Here is a 13,931-nt window from a genome sequence, read left to right on the forward strand (position 1 = left end):
GGGGGGAGGGTGCCCGGGAGGCTCGGCCCCACCCCCCCTCCGAAATTCGTCCATCCTTCTATATTCCCGGGCAACTGTTTTGTCTTTTTGCCATGGAAAGACTTTCTTTCGAACAATTAGGCCTTGCCCCCCCTCCCCCTTCCCCCGAAAAAAAATCCTGGCTACGTGCCTGTGGCACGTAGTCAGGATTTTTTAAATCAGGATTTTTAAATCAGGATTTTTTAAACAGCGGAGCTGTTTAAAAAAAATCAACCTTGGGCCAAATGTAACCACGGGCGAAGCACCATCCACTTTCATGGAACCCTGTTCCGATCCGACTTCGCGGCCCCTAACTCGCCCAGAGGATTAGATGGTTCGAAATGTTCCTGGAACGGATCGGTGCCAGAACGCTCCCAGCGATAAGCGTCCAGCAGTTATGGCTCAACGACCGTGCGTCGGGTTTTGCACGAAACCCTCCCAAACATTCGTTCCCCGAGTGCGTTCGGTCATGGGTTTGCTGGCCCGAAAGCGTCGAAGGTGCGAATCCAGTACTCAAGGCAGCCGAGTACCGATATGGTGCTTGCTCTACGTATAAAGGGAGGTTATATGCCATCACGTCTACTGCGTTGCTTGAAAGGCTGGTTTGGCATGCGTAATACGCTTTTCAAAGGGGCAGTGGAGGATGTTCGCGTGGCCGTACACATTTAAAACGAAGTATTATTTGGGCTTCTCACCCGCCACTTTTCTCGAGCAGTGGGGTCAAGGATCGGTTATGGGTGTGCGTGATACGGTGTGCATGATACTACCTTGTAGGATTGATACCGAGTGACCAGGGCTCAAACATCACTCGAAACCCATGTTGTTGGGGTAGCAAGTGTAACACTATTTTTTCGAGGTAATGAACGTTATACGGGTGAGGTAACCCTAAATGTGAAAGCGAATTTTTGTATATCCGGCCCACGTTGCGGGAGCTTCTCGGAGGTGGGAACCACTTGGGGAAAACTGGGCCAATGTAGGCGCTTTGTGAAGATGGCACCAAAGCGTGGTACCCGCGCCGACATGGTCATAACACACTAAGCAACTATGCAAGCTTCAGGACACGCAATATGGAGGCCAAACGTGCATTGTGTGCAGAGAAGACAGAGCTGCAGAGAAACGGAGACTGTAATGACAAAGCTCACAGGGCCCCTTGTGCATTCCACTAAGACGACGCGAAGGCGAAAACCGTGTCCTTTTTCTTCTCACTCGATGTAATTATCCTTCCCAAACCCCCTCCGAAAGCTTTCTGCACCTAACGTGGTTTTGCACTGCCTCCGTGATCGGACCACTTTTGACGAAGTGACGACGTCATCATGTGACGTCACGCTATGTGACGCCATGGAGACGTCATGATAAAGTGATGAGGTTTGGCGACCTGTGACGTCTTGTCGACGTCATCACGTGATGATGATCTTTTGTATCACCCGTGTTGACGCCACCGACGATCAATTTTTGCGTTTGATCAGGCATCTAAGGCTTTCGCCTTCAAAATTGTTGGGGTTTTAAGTACCAAAGCCACCATATGGTTACGAGGGACGCCGTATAGTGAAGGGCTCTGGAAATGTCGACCACGTGGAGTTCTTTAACGTGCAACTAAATATAAGTAAGTACACGAGCCTCTAGCATTTCGCCTCCATCGAAATGCGGTGGCCGCGTTCCGATCCTACAATCCTGTACAAACGCCTGTAGGAAGAAAGACGAGTCGTTCTCTCCCTCCTACGGATGCAAAACTCGTGCGAGAACCGGAAAGGTTATGCAAATTGGATCGAACGGCGCGTATCTATACGGCACCAACAAAAGGGCGTGGCAACATCGCGCACCGGGGGAAGCCCCCCCAACGTAAGGCTCAGAGCTGAATGTGCTTAACGGAGTGGAGGGCCCGTTACGTAATGGCAGTACTGCCGACTGTCAAGGTGAACGCTGCCGGAAATGACGCACTCCGATGGACCCGTTATATAGAAGCTCGCGAGCTCGGATTTTGGCATGCGCAACGTAGTATATGCGACAGAAGCAGCCTTCGCGACGGATTTGAAAGTGCACCGTAGAAGCGTGTTTTACCGCCTAAAGGTGACTCGTATCTCGTCACGCCATCATCGTTTTATCATGGAACGCTTTCGTGCTTAGTGCTGTTATTTTGTGCTCTTATGTTTATATGCGAGTATCATTTGTTTTGCGATTATCCATTTTCTGTTCTGTGGTTCTTTAAAAAACTGTTTTTTGTTTTTCGACTGTTTGCTGCTCCGAGCGCGGCGCGTCTAACTCTCGGCGCTGGCGTTTCGCTGTCGCTTCGCTGGCTGAGACACGCGAATTTTTAAACCCTTCGACGACGCTGGCGTTCGCGGGCAAGCGAGCGCTGGCGTTCCAAACGGGCAGACTGCTCGACTTGTGTGTATCAAACGTGGGACCTGCGTGACCCCAACGCGAGACACGAGAGAGCGGTCTCTTAAAAACTGCAGTTAAAGCGTTATCCCGGGAGAAAAAATTAGAAAAAAAAAGGGGGGGGGGTTGCAGTAGAGGGACCGACGAAAATTACCCGGGGAAGTTCTCCGCTACCCTCTTGGACCAATCCAGGACCTGGTCCTGGACCTGGTCCTGGTCCTGGACCTCGGACGTCGAGCTGCACAAGGCAACCTCCTACTGCTCTTTAATGTTAATGTTAAGAGATTTAGGTGGCGAGTACCGAACACACGTTGCCATAATATGTTCGATGGAACATTGCCACGTTGCACACAATCCTTGCTCGACTACTCATCGCTTCAAGCTTCCGTGCCGGCCTGAAATGCTGCCTTGCTTGGACTTTCGCCGAAGCCGAACGACGTTTAAGTATTGCTGCACGGTTCAATGGCCTTGCATTTCGGATGTGGTTCTTCCTTCCTTCGCTATATAGCGTCGGCTCGCGTTAAGTCACATCACGTGCTGTTAGACAGCATGCAGACACTTGTAACCAGACCTGCATGGCTCCAGGCTAGACCAGACCAGACAGGTCTCTTTTTTTTTTCTTTAGCTGATTTGGCACGCGGTGCCCGAGCCATACGAAGTCACGCTCGAATTGCCGACTGTCGTACGTGAGCGGGAAAACTATGCTACAGCTGGCACCAGGATATGCTGATTTATGAGACTCCTCTTAGCTGGGCTCGCCACGTTCCAGTTATGCCACACAATTCAGGGAGTCGCACAGAAGCGTAAGATTCCCATTTGCCCTGGGGACAAGGAGGGGGAGGGGGGGGGGGTTCAAGCCGAACTAACTCTACATTGAGTGACGTTCGCATGCATGACATCTGTGTTTTTTTTTCGACAATTCAGGGCGCAAATGAAAAAGACACTGCACGAAGTATGGAACACTTGTGGTTTGTGAGTTCTATTTTTTTTTTTTTTTCGCGCAATGTATTCTCATTTGCGTTCTACTTTAAAAAATGCAGCCACAACTAGCCCACATATTCCTCTTGATAATTCTATCACTGTTTAAAGCATGTGCCGAATTGTTTCTTCGTCGCCGCAGTGTTCACAAGCGGTGGTGTCGGCCATCCTCTATCAGAAGAAAGACTACTACGCCATCGTCCGGACATAACGTCGCAGAAGGAGGCTTTACAAGCACTACTAGCCTTCCTGCGATCTACGCCTGTCAGAACGCCTCTGAGCGAAACGCTCTCGCTGTGTGTGTGGTTGTGATCGTTTCCTTTTTTTTTCCTTATTATTTATTTTCTCTCTCTCGCTTTAAACCCCCTATTCCCCAACCCCAGTGCAGGGTAGCATACCGGATACAAACTTCTGGTTAACCTCCCTGCATTCCTCTGCTCTCTCTCTATCACTGCTGTGATCAACGTGTGGAAGTTTGTTTAAGCATGGTCCATTGCATAATTACACTAAATGTCTGGAACAAAGTGCAGCAGGGTTGCTAAGGCACGCGGCCCGGGACGAGGCGGACAGCGCACCCTCGCTAACTGACACCTCTGGTGCAGCATGCATATACATACGAACGGCACCTTCAGTTCACAAACTTCAATTTACCCCCCTCGACATGCGGCCGCCGCGTTGACGGGAATCGAACCCGCGTCCTCCAGCTTAGCAGCGCTTCGCCTTACCCCTGCTAAGCAACCACGTTGAGTTAGAGTTTCAATGACGTCGTGCAAGCCATCTATCGAAGGCAACGAAAAATCAAGGGACTACAGATCTCTCTTTTTGACAGCCCTTCGTAAGAGCGGACACGGTAGATGGATAGCTGACATGCGTTATCAGACCGTTGATGCGAAACTTTAGAGCTTGATGGATCAGTGGGTCGTCCACCCACGCCATACACTAAGAGAGACCGCAACGCGCGCGCCGAGCCTGGCTGAGCATTAGGCGACGAAATATCGCTGAAACAACTTGAAGACCAATGAATTTTTTTTCAATACTTTTTTCTTTCTTTTCGTCGTCTCTAATTAATACGGTGATTACAGAAATCAGAAAAAAGTGACCGTGAACTCTCATGACGTTCAGCAAAGCTTCAATTTGGGCTAGTTGGTATGGCATAGCTATGTAAATGCGCTGAATGAAGCACAGACGAGAAACGTAACAGGGGACAGGACAAGTGGTGTTATTATTATTAGGTTATTATTATTATTACCTTGCAATGCACGCGAAATTTAGGACCCGATGACCGAGTTCTGCGTACTGCCACGCGACACCAGACTGTACAGGGGCGTCGAGGTCTTCGTCAGACGAGTCAGCCTTTATCCCCGGTTTCGCTTTTTTGATGCCGCGCTTCCCCGGTTCCACTTTTGTCACCACTTGTCCTGTCCCCTGTTACGTTTCTCGTCTGTGCTTCATTCAGCGCATTTACATAACATAGCTATCTCATGACGTGTCAACCCTGCATCGGTCGAAGTCGTCTTAGAGACGGTGCTGGCGAAATTCCGCAGAACTTAGCGTCCCCTACGAAGTTATCGTTGCGTTGAAAGGAGTTCGTGTGGACTTGCGATTGAACAGTTGTTAGTCCAGTCGCTGTGTGTGCCACTGCTCAGTGTTTCCTCCTTTGGATGGTTCATATCCTAAAGCCAGGCCCATAGCCAAACGGGGAGGGGGGGGGGCTAGCCCTCCCCCCTTTCCCGAAATTTTGGTGAAGTAGGTGTTCCTACCAAAAATAAATAATGAAAATATGTGTTTTTCTCAAATAGTCAAGGTTTTCAGCAAGTGGGCCTCCCCCGAAAAAAAATTCCTGGCTACGGGCCTGCCTCAAGCCTCTGGTAGCCAGCACAGCGACCAGTCGCATTCACAAGCTGTCACATCGCCTAACGCAATGTCATTGACAAGACTGACCGATAAGGTATTCCAAGCGCGGCACGAATGGAAGCCATCCATAAGTATACACTATGCGCGCCAAAGTCTCGACGTATCTGCGCGACAACGCCCGACACTCGACGCTTATCGAATTCCGTTATCGTACGCTAGACGCGCGAAACATTATGTAAGTCCGTACACACAGCAGCGCGATAAGCAATCGAGATAGGCCACGCTACTACTACTCGAGCGTTTCGGCTTTTTACGCGGGCGATGTTGGGCGCCGATAACAGGTGTACGGCTCGTTAAAAGGAGCCCGGTTCAATGACACCGGAGATCGCGGGTTGCACGAGTGTGACGACGCCGAAAGGACGCTGATTCAAGTGTATAAAAGCCGGCGTGACTGATAACGCGGACACGTTATGGTACACGCGGCTCTCGACACGCATTTCGCAGGGCGCGCCAGAAGGCGGGTTGATCACCTCCGAAGTGCGAATGCGAGCGACACACCGGCGCCGTTGCGTAGAAGAGGTGATTCTCGTCGAAAGCTTGGCTGCAAATGTGATTGCCCTTGCGAGAGGAAAGCCGCCTTCACACAACGGCCACGGTCCAGAGGCTGCTCGATTAATTAATCCATTTACCTAGTATTTGCTTCGTTCAACTCGATTGCCTTTCTTTGTATGGCTTGTGATCGGTTCATTGTTTCGAACTCAAAAGACTCCTCCTGATAACGTTTTCCAGTGATTTTACTTCGTTTATTTGTACATATTGCAGCCCCGTAAAAAGGCTATTGCAGGAGGAGCTACACAGTCTTAACGGATTTATTGATTAAGCTGAAAAGTTTGCGGAGGATAACGTGACCGCAGCAAACATAAGACCGGGTTGACTGACTAAAAATGAGGGAGGTCATTGCCCTGCAGGGGGTGTAGTCCTCCTGACGATGATGATGATGACCCCTCCTAAATCGTTAGTAATGCATCGAGACAAGTCAAGTCACCCGGCTCCGCGCACCGGCGCCAGCGGCAGTGTTTACGACTCCCCGAAAGAAGTCCTTACGAAGCAAAACCTTCGACAATTGCCAGCCACGCAGCTATAACAACGACCTAGAGCGAGGTCGAGAGAGAGATACCAAAACTATACCGTTCCACGGTGCGCCGACTTTGATACGTTACGAGCGCGGACTGCAAAATGTTGCAGGACGCGAGATAGCGGCAAGGACGCGTGTTGTAGAAGGGCACAGGAGGGAGGGTGTCCCTCTCCGCCCTCTTTCTCTTTGGATCCCTCCCTCCCTCCCCTCCTCACGTAGGACGACGATGACGTAGCTCTGGCGTCGCGCGAGGAGCGGGTTCAAGGACACCCACGGGAGTATACGACAGCAGAAAGCGGCGGCCCACACTGCAGCGGTGCAGGACAGAACAGTGTACAGACAGACAGACACTGAAGGGCATCCCCCGAGCAACTGATTGTTGCGCAGGCCATGGATGCCTATGACCGGGACATCCCCCCCCTTTCCCCCCTGCTTACCCCAAATCACTGACGAGGCTTTGCGATGTACAATACAGCGCCGTTGCAGGGAGTGCTGCTTTCGTTCGTAAATCAAAACCGGCCCTTCACAAGCGGTACTAACTATCGAAAACAAGAATTATAATCGCCGACTGATCGCAACTCTCAACGGCCCGTGTAGTTATATTTCAGTGCACGTTAAAAAAATCCAAGATGATCAAAATTTCCGGAGATCTCAACTGCGGCGTCTCTCATAATTATATCGCGGTTTCGGGACGCAAAGCCCCAACAACAATTACCATTATTATTATTATTATTATTATTATTATTATTATTATTATTATTATTATTATTATTATTATTATTATTATTATTATTATTACCTTGCAATGCACGCGAAATTTAGGACCCGATGACCGAGTTCTGCGTACTGCCACGCGACACCAGACTGTACAGGGGCGTCGAGGTCTTCGTCAGACGAGTCAGCCTTTATCCCCGGTTTCGCTTTTTTGTACCGAAATAAATAAAAAAAATTTACATTTCTTGCGCTTTAAAAGGAGATGTGAGATAAGAAGTGCATAAGCAATAGCTGCTTTGACTCAGCCGCGGCAGGTCACCTTTCGCCAATGTCCCAGCGTTGGGCAATGCGTGCAAACCCTTGCGCCTAGAAACCAGAGCGCCTACGGTGGCCTTTTTCTATGGCCACTACCCACTTTTGATTTCACATTTCGGATTCAATGACGGTGGGCCGAGATGGTAACTGATGATTGTATTTCCGAGTTTCGTAGCTGCATGCAGCTCTCCGATACTAGACTTGATTACAACGTACGAATAAACGCAAGCTCGTCCCCCCGGTACGGCAGCGCGCCTGACATTCATCTATGCAGCAAGGGAGTCGTGCTGGTCGTGCTAGGTGGTTACCGTTGTAACCACGAGTACATTTCTCTGCTAATTTAAATACTGCGCGTATTAAAAAAAAACTCACGAGGTCCCGTATGCATTCACCTCTACAATATTTACTAGAGGGAACCCTGGCGCTGCGATCGTTCAGCCACCATGGGAATGATGGGTAGTACACGGAATGGCCAAAACCTTCGTGCTTGCGGCTTCGAACGCACTTGTGGCTTCGTTTATTGCTGTGTTCGTTTCGGATAAAAGAATTGACGGTTGTGAACTTCGTGACCCGATTTGAATTGGTGAGCCTAAAAAGGCTAAGGTGGTGAGGTGTAAACGCTGAACGTTTGCTGAACTTCGTCTTGCTACAATGCGGCTCCAGGTGACACTGAGCCAGAATGAGCCGAAATAACGAAGTTTAGAGAAATCCGCGTACTACCCATCATTCCCATGGTAGCTGAAGCGACATGCGTTGCAACTCCCATATACATTAGAGCCAGAGTTCCCCGTAGCAAATATTGTAGAAAACTATGTTGTTGTTGTTGTTGTTGTTGTTGTTCAGACACTTGGCGCAACTTACTTCGGGGGCTAGGCCATGAATCAGACGGTACCTTGCTTAAAGAATCAATTCATTTTCTGAAGGAAACGGTTTTAAAGATGAATAGTTTATGCGTTACACATTAACGGTATAACTTCGTAAAGCTTAAAGAAAAAAAAAACGAAAGAATAATGGCCAAGAATACATCTATATACCGCTGTGATTAAGGAAAGAAACGTATGCCTAAGACGACTCGAAGGCCAAAGGCATCTTATTTTTCTTCTCATTCGATGTGTTGCTCCTACCCTGCCACCCACTGAAAGCTTTCTGCACTGCCTCCAGGACCGGAGGCACCTTTGGCTGGTTTTGCACGGCCTCCGTGATCGGACACCTCTGACCAAGCGATGATGTCATATGATGACGTCATCATGCGACGTCACGTTATGCGACGTCACAATGTCAAAATTTTTGGCGATCTGTGACGTCGTCACCTGATGATGACTTTTTGCATCACTCGTGCTGATGCCGCCGACGCTGGACGCCGGTCAGTTCTCGCATCTGATGAGGCATCTAAGGCTTTCGCCTTAATAATTACGAGTTCATCGTTCCTACCTAAAATATTACGTTTCCCGCGCAGTGATGTGGGAATCTTTGCTGAAGCTTGCCACGAGGCTCAACGTTTTGACCGAAAATCAACGACACGAATACGTGTCTGTACGGGAAAATCACGTATACATGAAATACGCGATATGCTTGACGTCACAGTAATGAGCGAATGCGATTGGATGGGGCACCTATGCAAATTCTCTCTGGGTGGGACATCGACAGCTGTGGGCGGGGCTTAGATTTGTTTTTAGGTTGTCATCGACTGCTAAACAGAGAAATCACTCTAAATCGGTTAGACTTTAACGCGAAGCTTTTTTGAGCTACAGATTTCGGTGGCGGCATAGTTTTTTTTTTCCTTCAATATATACAGCGAAAGGTGTTATGGGATTACAACAACAGCCGATTTTGGTGGCGTGGTTGTCCACCGCCGATGCCCGTAACCGCTATCGCGCACAACGAGCAAAAAAAAAAAAAAGAAATACGGGATCGGGCGGGATCTGAACCTGGGCCCTCTGCGCGGCAGTCGAATATTTCACCACAAGGCCACGCCTGTGCTTGAACCTCCTTCAGAAAAAAGACGCCGGGCAAGGAGTCGTGTTAACACACGTAATATAGCGCGGTAGAAGGGCGGAATACCAGAAACCATGAAACAATGCCAATTGCGTAACGAGTGGGTGGTTTAAAGCTATCCACCCACTAGAAAGGGCCAGACTTCTTCGTCGTCATCAGGCCATCAACAAACTGCACATAATGCCCGAGAGGCGAGTGTTGGGTACCTCGCTTCTCCGCAGAATTATGAATAATGGCATAGTGGGTACTTCCCTACTTCGCAAAAATTATGGTGATTTATGGCGTAACGGGTACCTCGCCACTGTACTTGCCGTAGCCCCAAGAGTGTTTACAAGGGGCTCTTATGGAAGAGCCACCGCACCAGCTTTCGCTGTGACTCTGTTGCGAGTTCCGCACAGCACAGGATAATTAATATTCATTAATTACCCTGACCGTTAATTGACCCTTATGCCCCTGACCCTTATGCTTCGATAGCCCCTGACCCTTATGCTTAAATAACCCTTATGCTTCGATAACATATGTATCCAATATATACCTCTTTAACTTGAACCACAACGACCGATTTCGTACAGGCTTTATTATTTACAAGAGTTTTTCAGAATATTCAGAAACCGGGAGTGCTTGAAAATAAGAGTCACTCGTTCGACTCAATTTTTTCTCTCTCTCTCTCTCTCTCTTTAGTGTCCTCTCAAGCTGTGACCAGTGTGGGGTCAACGACACAGCTATAGACGAAAGGGACGTGCTTCTGCGACAGCTGACGCCTCGAACCTGCGATTAGCATCGCTAAATACGGCGCACCTCAAAGTCACGGCGGCCCGATGCAAGATCGATAAGCGCATTCAATATCCTATATAATGCGATAAAGGGAGACTTACTAGACCACACGCGCGGAATTATATCTGCGCAAACAAGCGTGCAAAGAGATCCTCATTAGATAAACGCGCGCTCGATCCGACAGGCACGACTAGTAGATCCGATTAAAACGGTAATTTATTGAGGCTTACTTAGGGACGCGGCGTGCGCCTTGAAAAGGCACCGACGCCGTGGAAAGTGCGGATTAATTTCGATCACTCTTTCTTTCCACTATTTTTAATTATTATTATTTTTTCTGTAAAGCGACAATCTGAGTACACCGGTTTTGTTTTTTCTACCCTCACTCTGCAACCGACGTCAAGCGGTCGGGTGTCGAACCTTCGACCATATGTTTACCTAATAACAAAATTGGACAGACCTTATAGCTTACGCTAAGGAGCTTGCACAAAAAGTCTGCCCTTAGGCATAATAATTATTGATTCAGAAATACACATACAAATTTGCTTTTATGCTCTCACGTTTCATTCAGTATTCATTCACACTGGATTTCCTTTAACGTTTCATTCACAGTTAATTCACCTTTTATTTGACCCGAAAGTCGTGGGTTCGATCCCTGCCGCGGCGGTCGCATTTGGAGGGAGGCGAAATGCTAGAGGCCCGTGTACTGCGCGACGTCAGTGCACGTTAAAGAACACCAGATGGTCGAAATTTCCGGGGCCCTCCACTACGGCGTCCCTCATAATCATATCGTGGTTTTGGGACGTTAAAAACCCAACAATTATTGTTTAACTTTTGGTACCATTAGTGTTCAATTTTGACTTTCACGACGTCTTATGTACAAGCAAGTTACTCCTCCACAACCCGACAAAATGGTGCCACTAAAGAGAAAAAAAAAAGATCATATTAATAAATTGTACATATTTCCCGAACACTGTCTGCCCGTCGCGCCATTTCATTCGACAAGTCTGTCACAGCGCAGCAGGTTACGTCACAAGTTCGGTAATGTACTTCAGCCGAGAGCTCGCGCACAGCCGATTATGATCGGCAGGTCAATAATCTTAAGAGTGTTTGGGGAAAGAAAAAAAAAAAATGTCACGTGGACTAACGGACGATGAACCAGGCACATCAGTGAACATCGGGGAGTGGTCGCATCCATATCGGCTTGCTCGAACGTACCGCGTTATCTTTAAAGCCAATCAAAATGAGCGATTTCTACGCGACGAAAGCAGCGTTCAAGAGTGATCTTGAACTGTGCCAGTTGTACCGTCCAATCGAAGCTGTGGGCGTCGTGCATCAAACACATGTGCGGTTACAGTGCGGCGCCGGTCTGCCGGTAGCAAAGCGCGTTCGCCTCGAAAGCGACAGGAAGATATTTTTTGAAACGATCAAAAACTTAAAATGAAAAGAAAGATGGGCCGCGACCAAACAAGCGTAGCAGACGACGAACGGACAGACGGCGATTCAGGCCAGACGGCATTTTCCTTTTTTTTTTTTTTTTTGCAAGGCAGACGACACACAGAAGTGGACCAATAGGAAAACGTTTTAACATCGCGTGTTTCACGTCACAGTCATCACGTCAAGCTCGTCATTGCCACGACGGAAACGGTAAAACAGTAATGAAAGTTGCGAACAGCTATAGCGTGGCTGCTAACGCGTGCGCCTCCACAAATGAACTCTGGCGATGGCCCGCTGCGGAATGCAGTCTAGCATCAACTCCTGGGAGTTAACGATTTAAAATCGACGGAAATCGCGGGTTTTAGTGAACGCGAAAGGGGCGGGGCGTTGTCCGAAAAACGGTATAAACCTCGCGCCGAGGACAGTACACTCGGTACGCGCAGTCGCACGCAGCCAGTTAGGGGTGTCCCAGACAGGAACGAAACAGGTACTACGTTCGCACACAGACACGCAAACGTTTTTCTTCGGCCCGAAAACCGCGCAGCCACCCACCGCTACTGGCAGGCCGACAGACGGCTCGTCAATCACCGTGCTTCGATGCGAGCAGCCCAGGGGCGACGCGGTACTACGTCTTATACGTGCAAAAGCCACCTCGCTTCTTCTCTACGTCGACCTTTCCTGGCAAATGAAACGAAGAGCAGAAAAACAGAAGGCGCTCGGCGTCGACGCTAACTTTCTCTCCTGGAACAACGGCAGGCCACGCCGGCGCGGCGGCTGCGGCCGCACTACTAACGTTCATTTTGCTCGTCCTCTCGTGAGGGGCCCCGAAAATAGTCGAAGTGCAAGAAGCGGGCCCGCTCGACTAGCCGCAGCGAGGCATCGCCCCAGAGAAGTAAAAAAAGTAACGAAAAGCGGGTTTTGCTCTCACGTACCTGACAGCAGACGTCGCTCGGCAAGAGCAGCCGGACCGGGCCAGCAGCAGAAGGCCAGAAAGCAGACGAAAAGCAGTGCGGTCAGCGACATGCCAACCGGCCGCGACAGCATTTTGCCGCCGCCACAATTGCCGCTGGGAAATCCACGGCAACCGCGTTTCAGGCTGCCAGTGCACGGCACCTGAACAGAAGCACCGCGTTCACGCTCACACCGGCGACAAACCGCATGGTCGCCTTGTTCCTCAGGGCTTAGCACAGGCACACAGCTGATTGTAACCCCCCCCCCAACCGATGCAGACGACGCACGAATGTTGGGACGACCCGGCGATGATGATAGCTGGCGGCGGGCCCGGTGCAACGCCTCTGTAGAAACGCACGTGAAAAAAAAGGGTCGCCGATAGAAGCGTGGCGGGTCACTTAGACCGTGCGGAAAGCACCGGGTAAAAAGGTATTCACAGGCACCTCGTGCGGTCAGACGCTGCCGTCCCCACAGCCGCCGGGCATCGAAGTTGCCACACGCCCGCACGCAGCCACGCAGCCCTCACGCACACCGCTCTTCGAGGTATCTCACCCCGTAGTGAGCGGTCCTCGCTGCCGCCGAAAGAACTCTGTCGCTCCCCCACTCTCGCCGCAGTCGCTTACTTTTTCTTTATTGCCTCCGTTGGCTTTCTTCTTTTGATTTTTGAGGCGCTATTCGGCATAGAACGAGAGCGGGCAAAAGACTGGTAGGACTAGAAGCGCCCTCTATACGCCATTTTCGAAAGTACCGCGCAGCCTTTCTTGTCCCTCTATCGGAAGCAGGACGCACGCATTGCGAAAACATTCAACTGAACGTGGCAACGGAGCCGGGAAAAATATATGTTGACAAGAAATTTTAGCGTGCCGTGGGACGCTTGACGCGTTAGAACACTCCGGGAGGTGATAGACGACTGCCGTGCTTAAATTAAGCGTGATCCGGGACAACGATAACGCCACAAAGAGCGTGTTGAACAGCATTCGCATGGCCTCCGAGACTAAAGCGTGCCCAGTGATGTTGCGTCACGATCCCAAAAGCCATGTTTTTCCGCGTGTGTTGGCGAACATGCAGGAGCGCGCAAGTTTCAATGCGCGAAATGGTCAAGCTATGCATTAACAAAAAACCTACTTATCTGTGAACGAAGAGAAAGAAAAATATAGAATGCTCGCGAGACGACACTTCAAAAGCCGCTAAAACGCACAGATCGGGGTGCGTACTCACAGAAACCTCTTACGCTAAAGATATTCGTAAGAGAATATTTCAGCCAATCACGATGTGTGACATTTCCTTAGCGAAGCCGGCTGACAAATGGGAGGATACACTTACTAAACAGAAGTTTGGTGAAATCGGTCCCAGGTCTCCCGACAGCATCTGATAATTCTCTATA

The 13,931-nt window shown here is 49.6% G+C and overlaps 1 protein-coding gene across 1 annotated transcript in view; it reads right to left on the reverse strand.

Annotated features, from left to right (window-relative positions):
• Window positions 1-13,144, reverse strand: part of LOC119371961 (A disintegrin and metalloproteinase with thrombospondin motifs 9) — a 367,660-nt gene extending 354,516 nt beyond the window's left edge. The window contains exon 1 of the mRNA XM_037642406.2: window positions 12,529-13,144. Coding sequence (XP_037498334.1) covers window positions 12,529-12,640 — 112 coding nt within the window. The 5' untranslated portion in view covers window positions 12,641-13,144. The remainder of the gene's footprint in view (window positions 1-12,528) is intronic.
• Between the last annotated feature and the right edge of the window lie 787 nt (window positions 13,145-13,931).

This window comes from Rhipicephalus sanguineus, chromosome 10, assembly GCF_013339695.2.
Source record: "Rhipicephalus sanguineus isolate Rsan-2018 chromosome 10, BIME_Rsan_1.4, whole genome shotgun sequence".
NCBI classification, from domain to species: domain Eukaryota; kingdom Metazoa; phylum Arthropoda; class Arachnida; order Ixodida; family Ixodidae; genus Rhipicephalus; species Rhipicephalus sanguineus.